General features: G+C 40.9%; 1 protein-coding gene across 1 annotated transcript in view; it reads right to left on the bottom strand.

Annotated features, from left to right (window-relative positions):
* Positions 1-23,001, bottom strand: part of Ccdc68 (coiled-coil domain containing 68) — a 42,068-nt gene that overhangs the window by 5,550 nt on the left and 13,517 nt on the right. Inside the window, exons 2-9 of the mRNA XM_052741488.1 lie at positions 20,968-21,092; positions 19,775-19,861; positions 16,368-16,502; positions 14,947-15,072; positions 14,316-14,444; positions 9,068-9,150; positions 5,483-5,588; positions 4,449-4,532 (exon numbers count right to left, since the gene is read on the bottom strand). Coding sequence (XP_052597448.1) covers positions 4,449-4,532; positions 5,483-5,588; positions 9,068-9,150; positions 14,316-14,444; positions 14,947-15,072; positions 16,368-16,502; positions 19,775-19,861; positions 20,968-21,084 — 867 coding nt within the window. The 5' untranslated portion in view covers positions 21,085-21,092. The remainder of the gene's footprint in view (positions 1-4,448; positions 4,533-5,482; positions 5,589-9,067; positions 9,151-14,315; positions 14,445-14,946; positions 15,073-16,367; positions 16,503-19,774; positions 19,862-20,967; positions 21,093-23,001) is intronic.

Genomic DNA, 23,001 nt, shown 5'->3' with positions numbered 1-23,001 from the left:
CCCACGTCCAGCTGAGGAGCTATTGACTACTGGTGACTGATGGGAGAGGGATGCTGACAGTTTTCTTTAGGGATGTGACCCCGTTATATCTTGTTCTTGCTCCCATGTCTGGTCCTACAGCCATGCTCATACTAATAGCACTAAATGGCCTCAGTGGGTTTAAAAAAGAGCACAGGAAGTTGGTAGAGAAAAGTGGGAGGGGGTATTGGAAGAGTTAGAAGGGAAGGAGGGAGAGTGGATTTAAACGGAACATATGATGTGCCTGTATGAAAGGTCCAAAGGATGTTAAAGTGTCTGGGACTTACACAGAGCTAGGTGAAATGATGATAGCAGAGGCTGTTCTTTTCAAGTCATACGACTAAGATTAAAGAATTTCTGAGATGGCACATATTGATTCAGAAATGCCACTGGTTTGGAGAAATCTGACACCAAAATGTAAAGTTTTGAGAAACAGACAATAGATTTTAACAGAAATCTATCCAAAAGAAACCTATCATTAAGAAAATTAGTGAATGCCCAGCATACAAGACTTTTAATAAGAATTTTATATGCATTACTTTTCTTCATTTGACTGATGCAGCTCTAGACAACATGAGAATTAGGTATTAAAAGATTCTGCATAATAGAGAACAGATTATATTTAATTAATACACATATTATTTATTAACAGAATAAGACTAAATAAACTCAAATTGACAAAGTAGCTGCTTTGGGTAAACAATAGGTAGTACATGCAGCCCTCATAGCCAACTCTGGTATGCGGGCCGGCTATTTGACTCCACAGCCCTTTTCCTTTTCCTGGCAAGGTATTATTTTTCTGCGTGACCACAAAATTTAACTCAGGCTCCTTATTTTGAAAGTGAATAACCAGTGACTGCAAGAGCTACAGACACTTAGGGGTGTCAGAAAGGAGTCCAAGTATGGTAAAAGTGTAACTAGAAAAAAAATCAATGGTCGACTGAACTAAACATTGAGTCTCATTACCGCCCCCCCTCCCAGTAATCCACTACCTGTCACATATACAACACTCAACCAATAGCAGGAGCATATGAAGAAGCCAAAGGAAGCATTGAAAACTTCTTTTACAATATGTAGAAAATAAACATGCATTTTAAATAAATATGCATTTTAAGTAAAACAGGGAAAATTGCATGGCTGTGGTTCCTACCATGTAAGCCTGGGGTCATCAACATCACCTGGGAACTTGTGGGCTCTACAAAGCCTTCATCCCCAAGGCCACCTGGAATCAGCACCCATATGCCTGCTGATGAATATGATAAAACTCAGCAGGTCCTTTAAGGGTTGGTCAACTTTGAGAAGTAGTAGACTAAGTGAATCACTGTCTCCGGCATGTATTAGAACTATGAGGAGAGCTTTAAGAAGGAAAATATGGCCAGCATCACTAGACACTATTTCACTGTAATCTCAAGAGTTAAGCATATACATCTCATCCAGAAGATATATTTCTGATATGAGAAACTAATAATAAAACAATGTCTTCCTATTATGAGACAAATCTAACGTATGCACACAATGAGTGTAGGCTCATACCTTAGGCCAAGATTGTAACTGAGAAAAGTCCCCATGTTCAGTACTTCGTACGACAAAGCAGTTGACAACTCAGTGTCACACCGCCATTTGCTGAGTGTGGTGGTTTGAATGTGAATGGTCCCTATAGGCTATATTTGAATATTTGATTCCCAGTTGGTGGACTATTTAGGAAGGATAGAAGGTGTGGCCTTTTGGGAAGAGGTGTGTCACTGAGGGTGGACTTTGAGGTTTCAAAAGCCCATGCCTGGCCCAATCTCACTCTCTGCCTTCTGCCCACAGATCAGGATGTAAGCTCTCAGCTACTACTGTGCCATGCCAGCCTTCCTGCCTGATACCACATTCCTCACCCCTATGATGAGCATGGAGTCACCCTGTAAACAAGACCCCCAGTTAGATGCTTTCTTTAAAGCTGGGCATGGTGTCTCTTCACAGGAGAACAGTAACCAAGACCCCAGGCAACTTTAAACAGATTTCTTACCTTCTCTAAATTTCCTTTCATCGCTTTTAAGATATAATAAGCAAATAAATAAACGAAAACTTTCCCCTGGAGTAACTTGGATGAGTAAAGAGAGTGGGGTGCTTAGTATGACTAAAGAAGATAAGAATTGTCTCTAGTGTAGCTGATAAGATGATACTGTCAGGGTTGGGGATTTAGCTCAGTGGTAGAGCGCTTGCCGAGGACCAGGGTTTGGGCCTCAGCTCCAAAAAAAAAGATGATACTGTCTACACAGTTTATAAAGTCGGTGTGTTTAGAAGGGTTATTTACTTAGAAGGAACCTATTGTGCGTGTGTGTGTGTGTGTGTGTGTGTGTGTGTGTGTGTGTGTGTGTGTGTGTGTGTGATAGACTCAGCCAATGCAGTCATACCATCAGTTTCATAGTCAGCAGCAGGTTTATAGTTTACGCGCTAGCTGGTACACTCTGGTATGTTTCATCCAGGTTAGGAGCTTTGCGGAGAAGAATGTACTAGGAATAAGCTTGGAATTGGCTCACCGTAGCTCATTGCTCACTATATTTAGATACCTCATCAAACATCCCCCACTCTGAGATGCCCTCTCTGACCTGTTCCTCTCTCACTCCTCGTGCTGTCCTATCATCCCCTGAAGCACTTAGTACTTCTGAAGATTATTTGTTTATTCCCTAAGTCCTCAATTGAAATGTAAACTAGATGAAGTCCAGCAAAGCCTGACCCAATTGTTGCACACAAATACACAAAAATGTTTTGTTGAATAAATGAATTAAGCTAATGAAGCTGAGCTGGCAGATGTTTGTTTGGCATGCATGAAGTCTTGGGTTCCACCTCAAGCAGATTATAAATCTTAGACAGGCCTATAATCTCAATACTCAGGAGGAACTGGCAGCAGGAGTATCAGAAATCCAAGGTCATTCTTGGCTATATAGTAAGTTCAAGGCCAGTTAATTAATAAGGCTCGGGCTTTTAAAGCTCCAAGGAAACGATTAAACTACCAACAAGGAAAACATTTATCTACTGAAGAAAATAAATTGGAGACCATAAAGACACTTACTAGATGATTCCAAGCCTTGTCTACAAATGAAAACAAAAAGCACTCCCTGGGGATCAGCTATACTCAGAAAATCTAGGAACACACTAAAAGGGTATTGTCACATCATTGTGAAGAGTCTGTAGCCAACTCACATGTTTCCATGAGGGGCAGCACAGGTCTGATTATGTCCCCACTCACTGGGGTGTCAACAATCCCTGGCTGAAACTGGAATATAAAGGCAAATGACATGGAAAGAGACACACTTTCCTGGGTCTACTACCAGACATCAGAGACAACTAAATCATTGCACAGCATCTAGGAAAAATTAAAATGAACTCATTGAATAACAAAAATCTTCCTTGGAGGGACTCTACTTTTTGAGGACTTTCCCATACTTCCTGTGAGGCAGATGAATCTACCAAGAAAAGCCAGGAAGGGGTTTACAGTAGAGAAAAGGAGTGGATTGGAACACCTTATCACAGGAAATTAAAATATGTTGTCTCTGTTTTTTGTTTGTTTGTTTTGACTTTTTAAATCTTTACAACAACATTTAATTTAAAAATCGTTGTCTATGATGAATTGCTAAGTTAAAACTAACAAAAGTAGAATTTAATACAACTGTAAAATTACTTGAAGTTTTTTAAAAGTCAGTTCTTTCTATAACTGCCACGTGGGAAGCTCTTGATTTTACAGTCACGGAGAATCTTCTACTGGGAAGGAAAACCAACTCACACCATTTTTCCAACCAACTCCAGAAAAGCCTCTCATTTTACACTGAGTCTTCAAAACACTAAAAAGCATGATGATTTCAGCAGACTTCAAGAGGCAATTAAGCCCGGAGGCAAAGCTGACAAGCCAGCACGATATGGATGAAGAAAAGTAGAAAGAAAAGGACGTCACAGGCCAGAAAAATGTGTGGGAACAAGGAGTCAAGAATACTCATCATCTGGCTAGGGAAAATTTGCACAAGGGCAGCCTTAACCAAGCCTCCAGTCCAAGATCATCACCTGTTTTACCAATATAATGAGCATCCAGAGAAAATGTGGATGAACCTTTAACATTTCTTTAGTATGTAAAGTCAATAATAAAAAGTTAATGTTTGTTCAATAATAATTTAGCCACAATTTAATAGCTATTGAAAGTAGGCTTTAATTTCTCATGCATAGTAGATACACATACACTACAGATACATGCATACACACCAGGGTACATGTGCTTGTATACAGACACTCAGACATAGTCAAATGCAATCACACAGACACAATCAAAGTCACACAGGCACACAAGCATGCATAAGTGTATACACACGTGGTAGTGCATCACTTACCTTCAGGCACACACATACCCAGGCATGTACCAACACTGAAACATACAACACAGGTTCTCTTCTTACCTGAGATTCAAGGATATAGACCTTTTCTTTCAAATTTTCAATTTTTTTATCTTGTTCCTTTAAAGTATTTTTTAATCCTTCCATCTAAGAATGAGGAAGAACAAATGAGAAATCCTGTCAGACCATGGGGAATAGCTACATAAAACAAGAATTATAGTTTTTTTTTTTTGTGGTCAGATGATATTCATCGAATAAAAAGATGCAATCCCAAAGCATGAGCAGAGCCAGCTGACCACTTAAGATCACAAGCCAAATTGCCACCCAGGGAGTTAAGGACCAAATGGTGCCACCCTCCATTTTCATCTCTAGGAGAGCCCTACCTACAGAAAATCCAGCAGGTGCCTAGGTGGGGGAAAGCTGCAGTGCATACCGTGTGCCTCATCCTGCAGAAGAACTGGCTGAGGAACAAAGTGCAGGCTATTTCCTGAATTCAAACACCCCCTAGAGTCACCGCTTATGAGGATATGAAGGTCTAACAGTTAAGTCTGGCTGTATCTAGAATCCTAGCTACCCAGGAAGCTGAGGCAAGAAGATTTTGAAATAAGGTCAGACTACCTTGGTCAATTAAGCAAAACCCTATCGCAAATACAATGTAAAATAGAGCTGTTGCTACAGCTTAGTGTTAGAGCATTTAGCTAGCACATGCAAGGTGGCATGGTCCATCTACAATACTGAAAAAAAAAATATCACGCACAACCCAAACCTCAATACTTAAGAAAGGTTTGAATCTCCTAATGCACCAAGTCTTCCATATAACAGTGAATAACATCTGACTCAGAACATTTGTGCTTGGACAAAAATCACTAAAATATCTTAAGAGAAGTTAAGCATAGGTTCTCAAACTCTCTTAGTCTAGAACCTGACAGGTGTTGACATTATAGGCAAGAGAAGCCTCGGAGCCAGGTTGCCTGAGAAACTTAAGGGATATGTCAATGGGAAGGCGAGTCTCAGGACTCAGCCTGCCACACTGGCCAGGTTTGGTCTTCGCCCTGGAAACCTGGCATCTACCTGAGAGATGCACTTGTTACTCTGACCTCCTGGATGATGTTGCGCAGACTCTGGTGCTGGGAATGAATCACGAACTGCAGATGACAGATCTGCTCCTGGAGGATGGAAATCTCTGTCTGAAGACCCTGGCAACTGAGAAAAGTACAGAAAGGAGGAAGGAGTGAAGGAATTTTTGCTACACCAGCCCTCCTCTCCTGCCGTTGCGCCTTGTGTGGTTAAGGTCTCAGGAATCCATGTACCACATAAGAAACACGGGAAAAAAAAATAGTCCTGTGATCAGCTTGTGTATGAACTTGAATGAGATATGCATTCAGGTCAAAAGCTGCTTCTGGGAAGGGAAACAGCCCCATGGCTAAAGTGCTTGCCCTATAAGCATAATGACCTGAGTTTGGATTCTCAGGACCCATGTAGAGCTGGGTGTGGTAGCAAGCATGTGTAATCCCAGTATTTCCACAGCAATGTGGGAGGCTGAGACTGTCAAATTGCTAGAAGCTCAAGAGGCCAGCCTGCTTGGGATATAGAGAAGGAAACAAGAGGCCCTGTTTCTGTAATATGTTCTTGTAAAGGACCCAGTCCCCAGCAGAAACACAAACCTTGGCAGTGGGAAATAACAGCAGTTAAATGTACGGTCAATCTGTTTTTCTTTTCACGCTCGTGGGCAGAAGTAGAGGGAAAGACATAAGTGGATGTCGGCTCTTCCTGGAAACGTTTGTGCTCTTGAGATTAGAACAGACCAGACTCTGAACTCTCAGCTGTCTCATTTTTTCTCAAGTTCATGTTCAAGGAATGGCTGCCGATCTACTAGCGCACATCAGCATCAGATTTTAGTTCTCTCTGGGTTTCAGCATGAACAGCTTCCTTACCAGGACAAAGGAAGCTTGTGAGGAGAGACACCCCGAGAAGGGTTCCCATGCCAAAGGAACAGGTAGAGAACTGACTCCCTCCAAGGACTGTGGTCTCTGGAGGTCTTCAAACAGTCCAAACTGAGAATGAGAGGAGCCAAAACCCAGAAAACCAGCAATCCTTGGGTTTCAGGGAAACTGGGGCCAGGCATGCAGGGCAGCTGAGATGTCTTAGGGAGACGCACAGACCCTTGGGAGGGAGAGCTGTTGAGATTCAGGGGATGAGAGGATGGGGAGTCTCAACAAAGGACAGCCTCAGAAAGCTCACTTCTGGGTACGAAGATTGACAGAAGGCTAATACAGAAGTTAGTATTAAAATTAAAAAATTCCTCCAGTGAAGAAAGAAGAAGGAAAGAAAAAGAGTAATAATGACGTTTTTAGTGGTCACACTTGTGTTTCGTCTGGGCAGTAAGGCGCCAGAACTATGGGTGCTCTGTTGAGACAAAGGGCTTTACTACACACGTATGTGGGTTAGGTTTTGTAAACTTGACCCAAGGTAGGGTCAGATGTGCAGAAGGAACAGAACTGACCAAGTGTCTCCTGTAGACAAGCCTGTGGGGTATTTTCTTGATAAACGGTTGATGGGGGAGGGCCCAGCACGCTAGGACAGTGTCAGCCCTGGGCAAGTTGTCCTGAGCTGTAGGAGAAAGCAGGCTGGGGAAGCCATGAAGAGCAAGCCAGTAAGCACATTCCTCCGTGGCTACTCCTTTATTGTCACACAAGGGAGTAGGGAAACTAGTCTCAGAGGCCATCAGAAGTTTCCAGAAATGAAAGAACAGATATTAAAGACCTCCATGGCAACATGCAAGGCTTTGCTACCTATGGGAATACCGAAACCAAACCAGCGAGACATCTCCCGAGGAACTAGGCACTGAGGAGTGCAGGGGTGGTCCTGGAGAAGCCATAGAAGGATTACATTAATGCAAAGGTGGTTATTCTGTAAGCTGCAAACTACTTTCCACAAGATGATAGCAACAACAATATGAAGTTAATCTTACATTTAAGAAAATATCTCTGTTCTTTTCTGTATTTTCCTTATGTGTAGCTAACCTCGGACTAAGAGAAATATCTCATATTTTTGGTGCATTTGCCAAGCTTTTATGGCTTCAGTTTAAGAGTACAGTTCATACTGATTGCTCTCTTGCTGACACCCAGTAAAGTAAACAATGCCTCCTCACACAGCTTAGCAAAGGTTAGAAGGAAGATAAAGTGTCAGATGTCTACAACCTGAAAATGGGAGAAGATTAGATGTTCTGTTACCTTTCCGGAAACACAGAGCACTCACTTTCTCCAAGAAATTTCCAAAACTTCCTCAAAAATATTTTGAGAATTTCGTATGGATTGCTCATATATGGCAGATGAAAAGGAAAGGTCAGTTTGCTTCAAAATCAGAAAAGACACCTATTATTGTTGTGTTTTTAAAAGGAAATCATCAAACTCAGACTACCTGGACTTGTAAAGGAAGAAACATTGTGTAAGTTCACAGTTCCATCACATGATAAAGATCTTTACATTTAAGGGCAAAAAGAGAAAATAAAGAAGGAGAAAAAGGAGGGAAAGAGATAAGCCAAAAATAAACCTAACTAGCGACTATCTGTAACTGACACCAGGGCCTAAGCCGTCCTCTGTCTGTATGTCCTTCTTTATCAAGATGGACAGTGATACACAGCTATCATACGTCTGCTTTCTTGGGTTCTATGTTTATTCACAGGGAGAAAGATAGGAAAAAATACCAGATTAGTATGACAGATAATTCAAATACGTGCATGCAACTTAAAGTTCAGCCTGTTTCTGGCCATTGTCATAAGTGGTCAAAAAATGTATCATTACTAGCCAAACAGAAGGCACAAAGTATAATCAAGGACAAGAAAAGACAGATATAATGAGAAATAGGAGAAAGTCAAAAGATCAAGGAATAAGGATGTCTGTGACTATAAGGATGATGATATAAATAAAGGACAATGAAAATCTGTCCCTTAGAGGCTCATAATAGTGCCTGATAGCCTAGTAACTGAAGTCCTAGATGGTTGAACTAAGACGTTGAAATAGGGTATGTGTTATCTTGACATTAGAATATACCATGACTATAGTGAAGTTAAAATCAAAAGGAAAAGAAAAATCTAGAGAAATGTGAGATGAGTCAGGACCTAACATTCCAGAGGATTTCCTAAGAGCAACTGAGCTGGACAGCTGCTATGATGACCATAAACTGTCTTGCCTCCTCAGTAAAGACTGAGACATACAAATTGAAAATTATGAATGTGGACAAGCCACCCCAACCAACTAAGGTGGCTTTCCATAGTATTTCTTTCATTTTCTATGGAGTTTGAAGACTGCCAGGCTACCATAGTTTCACTTGATGACTAGCCAGTTTGATATAGACTGTGGAAGAGACCCATTCACAAAGGCGGATAGAGGATAAAGATACCTCCAGCATCTTTGAGTAAATGGAGAAGTGGCAGACTCACTCTTCAAATGAATGAACTCTCCAAATGGGTTTCCAGGACCCTCCTGTACTTCTGGCCCCTGAACCCTCATAGGTAAGAAATGAGGCACATGTCTATTAACCCTAGAAATTTGACATCCCTTCTCCCTGACCTACTTTCTCTGCTTCCTCTAGGTGTATAAATCCCACCCACCTACAGCCCAGCACACCCATGAACAGGAACGCTATCAGAAACTGCTTTTTAGGAGGTAGATTTTTCAAACCTTTTCGAATGTGCATCATTGGACTTGAGTTGCAGCAGCTTGTTTTCCAAACACAATTTTCTCTCTAGGAGTGTTTTCTTTTCCTAGGAGAAAACAAGATACAGCTTTTGTTTGTGTGTATGTATGTGTGCTTGCAAACTGTTCACAATAGATGTGGCTTGTGATACTAGAAATAGAGTCTGCGCCCCAGAGCTCATCTCAAATCTGAGCAATTACAATGTGCCACCGGGAAGCCTGGCCAGGCAATGCTCTTTGTGTTTTAAAAGTAAATCAGAGCTGTGTGGAGAGTATTGTTTAAGACGGACATGGTGGTGCATGTGGTTAATCCCTGCACTTTGGAGGTAGAGACAGGAGGATCAGGAGTCCAGGATCAGCCACCACATCACGGCAAGTTCAAGGTCAGTCTGGGCTGCAGGAGATCCTGTTTCCAAATAAGCAAATGTCTTCATAACTCACTCATTTAGCCTGAATGAGAAAGTTTGCTCCTTCTCCAGCCCACTGACAAAATGGAGCCCTTGCAGTACAACCTCGCCCACCCACCTTCCCCATGCCACCTGGAGTACGATGCATGCACAGCCACGCCTGATGTGAATTCCCTTACTGCTGCACCTGCCTCTTCACTACATTAGGAAAGCTGTTGGTACCCGAGGACACCACAGCACATACTGTGATGTTTCCACCTGCTCTCACAGCATCTGTCGCCATGCAGTAAACAGGTAAATGGACCCTTAATGAGGGATCGAGGCCACAAACGTTAAAACTACTTCCTAATGAGGAACCAGGAGAAACTCTAAGACTGAGAGAGAGTATCTTTTAAAATGAGATGATTTAATTATTAAACTCAACTGTTCACCCCAAGGGAAACGTGACAAGTCCACTTGGGTAAGCAGAGTTTGCGTTGCTGATTAGTGCCAAGTTGGGGGAACCAGGAAAGGCTGCAAGGAGGCAGAAATAGTATTGACAGCGTGGGCAGCACTGACTAGAAATGTTTCAAAACACACACAAGGCTGTTTAAAATTACTGCCTGCCACAACATATAAATAGACAACCATTCGAGGCGGTGCTGTACAACCGAAATCAGAAAGCCTGTGCCATACACCAATCTGGTTTTGAGGTTTTGACCGTTGTTTTAACCTCTCTGGACCTCATCACTATAGAGAAACATTAACCAGAACTTGAAAATAAAAGTGATCTCCAGCATGAAGCTTTAGTGGCACCCTGGGACACTGGTCAATAACGGGATCCAACAATTACTTAGGTATTCCAGACAATTTGCTTGTTTTACTTTATTACATATTGATTAGAAACCCAGTTCTCTGAAGTCGCATGTTAATTTTTAGATTTTTATTTTACTTTGTTTTATTTTTTTTGAGACAAGGTCTCTTGTAGTGCAGACTGACCCTGAACTCACTATGTAGCCAAAACTGGCTTTAAACTCATGATCCCCTTGCCTCAGTCTCCCTAGTATTGAATGACAGGTATGATCTTTCATATCAAATTTAATTTATGGATTTCTACAGATATAAAAGATAATTCTAAAGGTTATTAATTAGATGTACCTAGAGTGGTCACACAACCCTGTATTCTGTCCATCCACATGCCCCCACACCCCATGCCTATAAATACCATATATAAACTAACTTTACTATCATACTGGTTCCAAAATTAGTAATAAATTGAATTTTAAGATGTATTCATTATCTATTTGTATGAGCCATATTTTTAACTTTATGAATATCCCTAAAATGAAGGTAAGATGGAATAAGCAGAGTGGAGATAACATGTGTGGGATGAGAATCTTACTTGCTTCCCTGGCAGAGAGTTGGGCTTCAATACACAGTAATTTAAAAGTACCAATTACTTCATATCCTGTGTGAGCTGCTACTTTTAATTATGCTAGCTTATTTAAATTATTTTCTTAGAGCAATATTGCCTCACAGAAATGATTCCATGTTAACCTTTTCCGTGTTAGCCTTAAGTGTCTTCCAGTGATTCCTGAGAGATAGCCGTTACACCTTGGGACTGATGTGGGTGCCTGCACGCTCTAAGAAACACTGTCACAGCCCATGCATTATGAATTAGTGGGGTGCAGAGTGCATGTGCACCACACACAGTCCTCCCTGCGGACTTTCAATTGATTAGTGAATGCTCACAGCCAGGGTCAGAGATGGGGCAACTAACAAGGACGTGTTCTACCCTAGCCAGGGGTCTCACATATGCCCTGGGCTCTTCAGGAGCTCGTCTTGGGTAATGCATAAAATCACACCTGCCTAGCACATACTTCTTTGCTGTGTCTTCCTCATGCACGTAACACCCCACGACGGCTATCTGCTCTATCCCTGAGAGGTCAAGATTTCCCTTTACTGTTGATCAAAATGAACTGATGTGATTTATGACATGGTATATATTAACATATGAATGTCTTAACAACCAGAAAATCATCTTTTAAAAAACGATTACAGTTTTTTACTTACTTATTGTATGTGTATGCACGTACCACAGCATGCATAGAGATATCGGAGGACAATGTGGAAATGAGTTCTCTCCTTCCACCATATAGGTCTCTGGGCTCTAATTCAGGTTGGCAGGCCTGGTGACAGACACCTTTACCTGCTAAGCCATTGCACTGGTCCCAGAACATATTCTTTGTGCCACATAAGAAAACAGGTGGGTATAATAGGAAAGATTGTAAGGAGAAACGGGAGATGACAAAATGGTTTCTTGTTTGCTCCATCCTCATTTATAAAACAATGATGAGGAAGTAGGTGGTCTCTGAAGTGTCTTTGAGCCCTTAGACTCTAGTGGGGCCAAATCAGTGACATTAGCAAAAGAATGTGAACCAACAGAATCGCACTGCCGGCAAAAGGAACATATGCCATGCTGAAATGCTCTTACAGGGCGTTTCTGCTCGCTTCTTGCTGTGTGTTCGGAATTCATTCTCGCCGCATTCCTGATTAAAGTGGGACAGATGGTGGAGGTTTTAAGTAATGTCTTCATTACCAGACCTCACAGCACTAATGGCTATTTACTGGAGCAAGGCCTTGCTCAAGTGAGTAGCAAATGAATCCTTCTCAGGGAGCAGCCACTGCTAGGGCAATATTTATCAGCCTTTCTGAGGATATGTGCTTTTCATCTTCACTTCCGTTTTGAACTTGCGTCTGTCCCCATTAATACAGAAGGCTCAGCATACTCTCCTTTATTCTAATATGCATTCTCCACCCAAGAAACTTCCGTACAGCCTGCTTCCTTGTTACCTCCTGAGCCCAAGAAGGCATCACCAAGCATTTCTGTTTATTTTACTTATTTCCATACTTGTTTCAAAAATATGAAATAACATTAGGCTAAATGTGTTTTAAAACAACAGTCTTGCACATTGCTCCTCAATCCCCACTCACCTCCACTAACCAGAGAGACTCTATCAGGCCCCATTTTAGCTATTCCTGAATAGATTCCATAGAATAAATTTTAGAAGATTGTCTCATGGCCTTGCTGAGCACAGCATCCTACCTACTTACTGTGTCACAAAGTTCTAAAAGAGAATGACAGTTAGGGCCAATGTCAGTACTTTCAGACACACTGCCCTACCTTACGTGGGCTTTCAGCTTCTCCAAAGGACCCTTAGGAGAATTAAAAACAGGAGCTCTGGAAAGTTCCTGACACTCAGCACAATCCAGTCATACACACTCTCGTCATCATAAACAGTGATTATTTCCAGTTCGTTCACACATGTTAATGTATCGCCTGTGCCTGGCTGCGTGTGCGGTCAACGGCAGGTGCTCAGATATCTTGAAATGACAGTAAAAGACACACACCTAGGAGTCCGACAAGAGCTCGTGTCTGGTACTGAACCCTTGGAGTTGCTAGGAAAGAGAACGTTCTTCCACTCTTCTTTTGTTAAGTTCCATGCTCCCACAGGTGGCCATGAACCTCACTCTGGGTTTTAGAGAGGGCGATCACAGTCCTACTCTCCCATTTCAAGTTGGCTGATCAGTTGTTTGGTTCCATAATTCTGTTTGCTTCACAGACCTGTCTTCCTTCCCTCAATGCAAATATGTCCTGCGCTATCTTAGTCTCCCAAGCTATCAACTGCAATATAAAATATTCTAACACTATCAGTCACTCAACAAACACTACAGCTTTTCCAAACATCATAAACTGGCATGCTGGGGTAAGCAAACTGCCAAGGGTGACTCGGTGATTCTGGGAAGGACAACAGTAGCCCATGGCATAATAGAGCTGTAGGTGAGTGCTCATATTATTAAGTCCTTTTATGTTTGTGCTCAGGTCCTATATCTGATTTCCTCACATGACCTTCATTGGGACTACAGATTTAACAGTCACCATGTTATCGAATTTTGCATTATTGGGAAACACTTTAAAACTAATTAAATTTCTTTTGGTCAGAAACCTGCATAGTACTGAAAGGTTACACCCAGTAAGTGAAAGTTCCCTAGTGGCAAAGACCTCAGAAAACTCAAACAAGTGGAGGCTGCGTAGATTTGGGGCCAACCCAGGAATACAGTGAGAGGGAGGATGGGGGAGATATAATTTACTAGAAGCCTGAGACTATATTCTCATCCGCTCCCAATTTAGTTTCTGAGATGCTCATTTGTTTTGCTAGTAAAAGATTATATTCCTTATTTTTCTGAATTCTGAATCCAAAGGCACATACTTAAATTGATGTTATTTATATTGCTATTTGGAGTGCTAACCACTGGGATTCCATGAGATTTTTCACAGTTTTGCTTTCTGCTGCTCTTCCCTAAATAGACCTTTTGAGAGTTCTGATATCAGTTCTAATAACAGTTTTATCACACATTTTATAGTCACTGTTTCTTATAAACCATAAGCAGTCGTGGGCTGCAAAAAAAAAAAGATACTACATTGGCTCTAATGTATCTAGATTTATTAAACTCTAATTTATTTATTATTAGGCTCTAATAAATGCTAAATTACAGGGATCCTAACAGGACTGCTTTGTGACCTAACCCATTATCTCATTCACAGGCCACTGAATGCACACATTGATGACAAGGAGAAATCAGGCAAGCCAACAACTACAGAGTAGGTCACATAAAATATCTAGAGGAAAAGCAGAATTGTAAAAAGCAGAATTGTGCCACCCTCCCCCCCACACACACACATACACAAACCCACAGGCCAGGAAAGACTTCCAACTCACGTCATTCTACTTCCCCTTATAATGACACTGTCAGCATGAAATGTCTTTGCCTTGCCAGGGACCTACGTTTTCCATCCTCTGTACACGGTTCTCCAGTCCTACGATTTGAACATGCTTCTCTTCAAGTTTTTCTGAAAGTTGACTCAGATTTTCAGCATGATGCTTTAACGTCTGCTCTTTTTCAAGGTTGTTGATCTGTGGTCAGAAACAAACAAACAAACAAACAGTTCGCTAGACTTTAGCTTTTATTATGTATCTAGAACAAAACATCTTGTATATCCAATTAAAAGTGTTTTCTTTCTTACCAGAAAATGTTCCCAAAGCAGGGTAATTATGCCCACTGTATCCCAAGGTTACTGGTTAGATATGTAGCTGGGGCTAAAGTTCAGTCACAGCAAAGAAGTTGCCTCTCTAGGGAGAGAACTTCAGCTGACTCTGCCTGTAGTGCACATGCGTACTTGCATGCATATATAAAACAGAGCTCAAAATGGCCCAGTAAAAAAATGAGTATGCATCTGCCCTTGAAAATACCAGGTGTGCCTTCTTGTCAGGTCACTCAGGTTGGGGCTGAGCCCCTAATGTAAGGGCACATGTACCTGTTCCTGGAAGTAGCACTATTCACACAGTGCATCACCAGCCATGTATGGCTGGGTGGGGCTGACTTCTCCAGCTCCTGAGCTGCAGCTGGGACTAGTACCTGAAGTAAACATTTACTGTCCTCGTGCTTCTTCTTCATGTCTTCAGAACGTGTTTGGTAGTTGTCAAACAATCTCTGGGCCACGTTTCTCAAAGTGGCTGCTCCTGCCTCTCGGGAAGCTTCCAGCTAGGAAAAATAAAAGTCACCTTGCAGGTTTTGACATTATGAAATAAAAATAGTTGAAAGCAGAACACCGTTATGGTCAACTAAAAGCAGTCCCTAATTACCATTTGCAGCCATTCAGATAACTGATGGGAGGGAAGTTGCTGGTGCTGAGTAAGAGGAGAGTGTCAAGTGAAGGAGTCTCTAGTAGGGCACTGAGCATGGGCATCTGCCATGGTGAAGCCAACTCTGAGTGCCAAGCATATCGGTGCTTTGCACAGGTAGATGGCATCTTGTCAGGACACATAGGGGCAACCCTCTCATCACCAGTGTTCATTACTGACAAGTGAAGCTCTGTGAAATGGAAGTGGAACGAGACTGGAGTCGTAAGAACAATGAAATATAAATGCTGGTCTTTATAACCTAAGGAAATGATCAAAGGGGGCTACTGAGATTTACATACCAAGGTAATCGCTGTGAGGCTACGTACAAAGGAAACCCCAAAGGCGAAATACAAGACACTCAACAATAGATTAGTTGAACAATCAACGAGGCATTCGATAATAGAAGTCGGAATCGTTGGAATCAGTATTTGGATTTGGTGTCCGTGTCCGTGTTCCAATATGCACATATGTATGGGTGCAGATGCACAGTTCACACATGCATAGGGAGGTCAGAAGTCAACCTTGAAGATCTTTTCTTGGGTAGGTATCAATCCTGTCTTTTTTCCCCCCCTTAAGATGGAGTTTCTCGGTATGTCCTGAAGCTCAGAGATTAGGCTAGCATGTTTGGTCAGCAGCCCTAGGGATCCCCCTGCCTCCACCTCCTGAGCAGTTGGATTGCAAACACGCACCTCCATGTGTAGTTTTCTGTGTTGGTGCTGGCATCTAACTCAGGCTCTCTTGTTTGTAGCACAAACATTTAACTGACTAAGGTATCTCCCTAGCTCTAATATTTCTTAAAGATGCAAAATCTTTTAAAATTGCATTATGGTAAAAAGCAGTTAGCCTGAGATCTCTTCCCTTAATAACTGTGTAAGTACACAGTATACCACTGTTAGCTGTAGATTTGATATCACAAAGGAAACTTCCAGAACTTGCTACTTTTGCATAGCTGAAAATTTACACCCACAGACCTTCAAAAGATTTCTTTAATACTAAAAGTAGTCTCCAAAATAAAACAGTAAGACTTAATTTGTACAACAATCCAATATTTTGGCCATGCGTTTGAGTATTGTGGGCTTCGGGGTGTGAGTGGGAGTCTCACAGCTAGTATAGACCTATGCAAGCTAACTGTTTATGAGTTCCTAGCAGTTGTACCTTGATTTTCAACATTTCATTCTCTCTGTTCATTTCTAGGAGCTGCTGGTCTTTTCTTCTCATGTTTTCCATGAGCAAATCCAAACAGGTGTGGTCTTTTGTGGAATCTGAGCCATTCTGCATGTTTCCAGGTGGCTGAAATGAACAAACACAAAGATCAGAAGGAGCTGAAAGATCCACATCTGGATCCGCAGGCAGCAGAAGAAGACTGTGTGCCACACTAGGCATGGTTGGAGCATATGAGACCTCAAAGCCTGTCCTCACAGTGGCACACTTCCTCCAACAATTCCTCTATGAACACCGGCAACAATGATTATCATTCACTACATAAGTCAAAGAAGATTCAAATAAGCAAAAATAACTCTTTGAACCTTGAATTTTGATGATTAATTCTAGACAAATGAGCCAGCTTCCGTGTCTGCTCTAATTTAAATAGTCTTGCAAGAACAACTATCCTTTACACCTCTTATATTTCCCGCAGCTTTAAATACATTATTAAGGGTATTGTACATACCAAATAATAAATATGAGACTGGATTAATTAAAACCATGCCTACAAATATATGTTGGTTAAACAGAATCGGGCCTGCTAACACTAAACGTTAACAGTGTTTTCCTTACCATCATTTCATATTGAATCTCTAATCAGAGATGTCAGTCTAGACCTCCACTATGATGTAATCCTGTGCAACGTCATCGTCCCTGAAAATGCATCTGGAACATAAATCTACATAGAGTCATGGGCATATGGAGGTAGTGAGGAAACTAGAGAACATCTCAGCCTACCCGTTTCCCAGATGTGGAAACTAAGGAGTAGGGTCCACATTCATGCAAGTCAAGTCCAAGAGTTCATGACATAGTTTCTTGATCATCATCTGCACTGTCTGCTCTTTTACCTTATTTCATGGCAGAGAGAGAAACTATCAAGCAACTCCATATACTCTGTGGTTCTGATAACAATGTCTACTCATTAAGCACCTATTATGCACCATGTCGTCTTTTCAATGTTAGGTACACTTCTTTGCCTGGGTGCTACAGATAGGAAAAAAACATTATGTTCTTTATAGTAGTGAGGAAACTTAAAATTAGAGTTTCACAAATTAAAAGTGTTTTAGTTTAATTTTTTTGCTCCTGGGAGGAAAAGTCACTCTGATCAAAAGCAACTTGGGAGATGAAAGAATTTATCTTGTATAAACTTCCAGGTCCATCATTGAGGAAGCCAGTGAAGGGTCTGGTGTGGGACTTTGAAACCATGGAGGAACACTGCATGCTGGCTTATTCACACATCCAAGCATAGTTAACTTTCTTATACAATCCAATGCCTCCTGCCCAGGAAATGGTTCCACCCACCCTGGCCTAGGACTTGCTACATCAGTTAACAACCAAGGCAATTCCATTCAGGAAGATCTGGTCTGGGCAATCCTTCAGTTGAGTTTCCTTTCTCCGATGATTCTAGGCTGTGTCAAGTTGATAGTTAAAGCTAACTAGGACACTAAAGTTACACCTATATAAATAACCTTGAGACCAGATTCAGAGTCTAAGATTGCTCAATGACCAAACAGAATTTTTCCACTACAAAAATGATCCATAGTCCAGAAATAAAAACAATGAGCTGGGTGGTAGTACTGCACATCTTTAATCCCAGCACTTGGGAGGCAGAGGCAGAAGGATCTCTGTGAGTTCGAGGCCAGCCTGGTCTACAGAGCGAGTTCTAGGACAGGCAGGGCTACACAGTGGAATTCTGTCTTTGTCTCAGAAAACCCATAACAAATAAACAAACAAACAAAAACTAAGCACATAACATATACATAGTACATCCTCAGCCTTTTGTGTGTGTGTGTGTATGTGGTCCAGACCACACAATAAAGGTGTGCACACCTTCTCTGACCATGTATTGATATATACTAAAGAATAATTGCAGAAGGTAGATTATTGGCTGTGGTTGAGACTTGCAAATGATTAGATCAGTGCTCTTATGGACGTTAGCTGATGGTAAAAAGCTACAGATTCTGAATCAGGAGGTCTGGGTGGAGGCCTACACAGTACAAATCTAATAAGCTTATGGAGATGCTGCTGCCAGGCCAGTAGCCCACACTTTACAAGGTATCAAGACCCTATATCATAGCAGCACCATGTTCTATCCATACATCCAGAGCTACTCCTAGCAAGGTCAGCTAAAAATTCTACTTTAATGTTTCCAGTGGCCATTGGCCAGTTCTCAGTTTACACGGCCCATGGACAACACTGGACAGTTACTACTTCTACTTGCCTTCAGGGATTCCATCCTCTATGGCTTTTTCTCCTAATTCTCCACCATCCATTTCAACCTCTGTGATGGCTCTTCTTCCAAAAACTCAAGTTTGGGACATTCGTCACTAAGCCCTTAGGTCATCTGTCATCCGTATGTATACTCATTTGCTTTCCAATCCTCTCCCCTTTCAAAATCATTGCATTTTATTATTTTTTCTGGAGATAATGTCTTGCTGTATCAATCAGGCAGGCTTACACTCTTGTCCTCCCGCTCAAGTGCCAAACTCAGCTCTAGTTTCACAACTTTACTAACCATAATACCACAATTCTGTATATTGTACCCTGTCTAATGTAATCCAATTAATCTAATCCAGATCTGTACTCTCAAATCTAGGAGTTTATCTACCCATCATCGGAGTTCTAGAAGTCAACTCAACATGGTCAAAAATGATTTTTTTCCTGCCACACCTCAATATTGTCTCTTTTTGCCCAGATTTGGAGCAGTTAATTAAGGAAATCTTAAGTACTAGCCACATTATATTGGAAGCTGAGGATGATGTAAGGGAACTGTGTTTATGTAGTACATTCTACCTTCTCATGTGATAAATAACCATGGTTTATAGTCAGTAATGTTAATGAGATAGATGCTCTTGGCTCTGGTGATATTTAATTTGGTACAGTATGAGCTAAAAGAGGTTTGTCAAAACTTAAGTACACAAAGATGCTACTGATACTAGAGAGAGGTGCTTAAGCTTATTGATCAGCAAAGTTCATTGCTTATTGATCACTCAATTCAATCCATCGGTTGCTGTGTCCCACAGAATATACTTGCAAGCTTATACCTTCATCCCTGAAAAGTGTGACTACCATGTATTCTCCTTGGTCCGGTGTCTTCCCATATGCTTTATAATATTATGTTCTGTTTGCAATATTCCAGCAAGTTCTGGCCATTCTGATCTGACTCTTCGAATGGCATCCCTAGTTAACACGTCATAAGCATAAGCATTAACATCTTTAGATGTTAGACATGCATGAAATATTTTATCACAGCTTCAAAGAGTAATTTCAGGGAGAAAGGTTGATTGAATAGAAATCTATATATCTTCATGCTAACTTCCTGAAAGAATGCAAATAATGAATCTCTATGCATTCATTACCTCTGCGTCTGGTTTGTAACTTGCATTGCTGTGCCCTTCTTCATCTTTAAACATGTGATTTCGGATCTTTTCCAGGGTATTTCGGATCTGGAGGGAAAAAAATAGTTAATTTTTTTGTAAGGCATTTAATTCCAAATGCATTTTTCTTTCTCTATACCAGCTACAGGGCACCTTATTTACATATCTATCCTGATGTCAGATTTAAATACTAGCCTCCAACCTAAATTATATTTAGGTTAATATTATTTAGATGAATGAAAAGAAAGTGTTTCGGTTTTATATCTCTTTTTTAGATAAATCTGAAATATGACAAACTAAATTAATATTATATATTACAAAATAATTTAGTAATTAGAACTTTAAAACTGTACATTTTGTTCACTTGTACCTATAATTTAGTACTAATTCAGTGTTTAGTAATTACTATAAGAGAATTATTACTTAGTAATCACTACAAAATAATTACTTCATAGTAATTACCACAAAATAATTGCTATTAAATAATTACTACAGAAAAATCCCTAAGACATGATCATACAAATTTATGCAAGAAATTTGAGTTCCAGTCTTGCTGACCTGTGGAATTACTAGACATTCCAAGACAATTTAATTAGCTGACCTGAACAAGTTACAAACTATCAATGTCAGAATTTTTCTATTCTAACAGGCGGTTTATGTGAATACCCTTTCTTAGTTCTTTTCATGGTGGATTTCTCATAAGTTGCATTTTTAAAGAAGTCACTTGCAGAGGAGTCACTGGCACTAGCGAGCTGGAGTTGTGCATAGGAACAAGGTGAGGAAAGAGAGCGAGAAGCAGCAGGAAACACAAACATCTACTTGGGAGCACAGCATCCACATTCAGGAAACCACCAGGGAAGGTTATGAAACAGCAGGAAATCCAGCAGTGAATGGTGGGGTGTGAATTAAATGCTGATAGGTGTTCTGAACTGTCCTGGCCATTATTCAGTTCTACTGAGTGGAGAAAGTCATTGTTACTTCCCATGCAGGCACAGGTTTATATTCTAAAGAAAAATGACTAGCTATGTTCAAATCTAAGCTGTCGACTATCCTCACAAAGCCAAGTGAGGTTTGCTCCTTTCCATGTGTTGCATGGATGGGGAAACAAAGCCCACTGATCCACCCTGGTGCTTGTCACAAAAGCCACATCGAGATGTCCCCTGCCCTCATCATACCTTTTTCACGTACTCGGTTTCTTCAATAATGTGAGCTGATGAAGATCCATACGAGACAGAATTGCCTTCTGTCTTAGCTCTTGGGGGAACTTCTGTGGTCACTGTGACAGTTGTCATTGTGAATTCTGGCATTAGGAAAACATAAATCAGCTCAGCAACCCAACATAAGTTTCTCCATAATCAAAGTTTTAGTATCAAATGTTTAGTATCATCTTAGACTGCACAATCTCAAGACGGGGCCTTGTTTTATTCACTTTACATTATAGCATACTGTGAGGCTTAATAAATGACTGTGGAACTAGAAATATAGTTACAATCAAATTGTGTGTGTGTGTATGCATGTATCCTGTAGAACCTCTAGAAAGGTTGTTTATCAAAAGACTCTCTAATGTAAAAAATAAAAATGGAAGAAATCTAAATGCACTCAAATAGGATTGGTAAGTAGATTGCTGCTATGGAATATTCTTTATGGTGTATGACTCAATTAAAAAACATGGTACAGAATGAATACACAATATCATTTTTTTTATTTCTTTTAAAGGTGGATGATATGAATGAAGAGAAATTTTGACTCACAGCTTTGACAAAGCAAGTTTCAGACCAGCCTGGGCTCCTGAGTAAGACCCTGACTTTAGATACACACACACACACACACACACACACACACACACACACACACACACACACAGAAAGAGAGAGAGAGAGAGAGAGAGAGAGAGAGAGAGAGAGGAACACAAATACACAAGAGGGAAGGAGGAACAGACACGGTGATTGGGATTCCGACAGAGTCACAATCACATTCCTGGTGGACAGGCTGTATTCTCCGGATACCTTGCCCTCCTGTGGAGAATCTAGGGCTTCTTGGGTGATTTGTGTCAAGAACACAAAGTCCATAAAGCTAAGCATGACAGGTGATCAAATACTATTTGAATAAAGTATGGCGGCCATGGTAAATGACTGTGAGGACCTAAATAATATCAAACACCCTAAATCCTTGAACTCATAACTGTAGATGTAATTCTGAACTGTTTTATTAAATAAGAAACACAGAGGTTCAAGAGGTCAGAGCATTAGTGAAGAGCTGAGACTAAAACCGCCTTCTTACCACCCCCTGCCACTGCCGTCCTTCCCCTGAGAAAGAGACCTACTTCCTGTGTGTCTGTCTTTTTATTGACTTTCTGTTCTGCCTTCTCATTAGTTGTAAACCCAACCACATGAACTCCTCACCACTGACTGTCTATACAGACCTCCAGGTCTCTATGGTTGGTATTGAGATTAAAAGTGTGTGTCTCCATACTGGTAGTGTCCTTGAACACACAGAGATCTGCCTGTCATGTGATCAGTATTAAGGGTGTGTGCTATCACTGCCAGACTTCTACTAAGTGGCTTGTTATTAGCTCTGACCCCTAGGCACTTTTGTTTATTAACATACAAATAAAATATCACCATATATAGCAGGTGAGAACTCACCACTGTCATGGTCTCCATTGTCTCCCCCAGCAAGCTGCTGAGCCAACCAAGGGATGGAAACGGGACAAAGGCAGAAGAAAGAAAAGAATACAGCAAGCACATGTCACATCATTAACACATTAACTGTTTTTCAGTAACTAAATAGTTAATAATGGAAAGTTTTTATGGTATGCCAGCTAATAAGCTCAAAAGAATAAACAGACTTAGAAACTATAGCATTTGGAACTGCTTACCAAGGAGTAGATCTAAAAGAATCCTCAAGCTCAGCTAAGAACACTGGGTAAAAAAGGTTAATGAGTAACATGGGCTTCAATACTCAGGCATCCTTGTAACTAAGTCTGCTACAGATTAAGTCTTGGGGCTCAGAGATGGCTCAGTGTTACAAACACTTGCTGCTCTTGAAGAGGATCTATATTTGATTTCTAGCACTGACATTAGCCGCTCACAATCACCTACAACTTCAGTTCCAGGAAATCTGATGCCCTCTTCTAGCATTTGCAGACATTTGTATGTGTGTGCTATATATACACACAGGCACATACATACACATAAAATACAATTTTT

This window comes from Peromyscus californicus, unplaced genomic scaffold (genome assembly GCF_007827085.1).
Source record: "Peromyscus californicus insignis strain IS unplaced genomic scaffold, ASM782708v3 Scaffold_17__1_contigs__length_78620276, whole genome shotgun sequence".
Lineage (NCBI taxonomy): Eukaryota > Metazoa > Chordata > Mammalia > Rodentia > Cricetidae > Peromyscus > Peromyscus californicus.
This window is presented reverse-complemented; position numbering and strand designations above follow the sequence as displayed.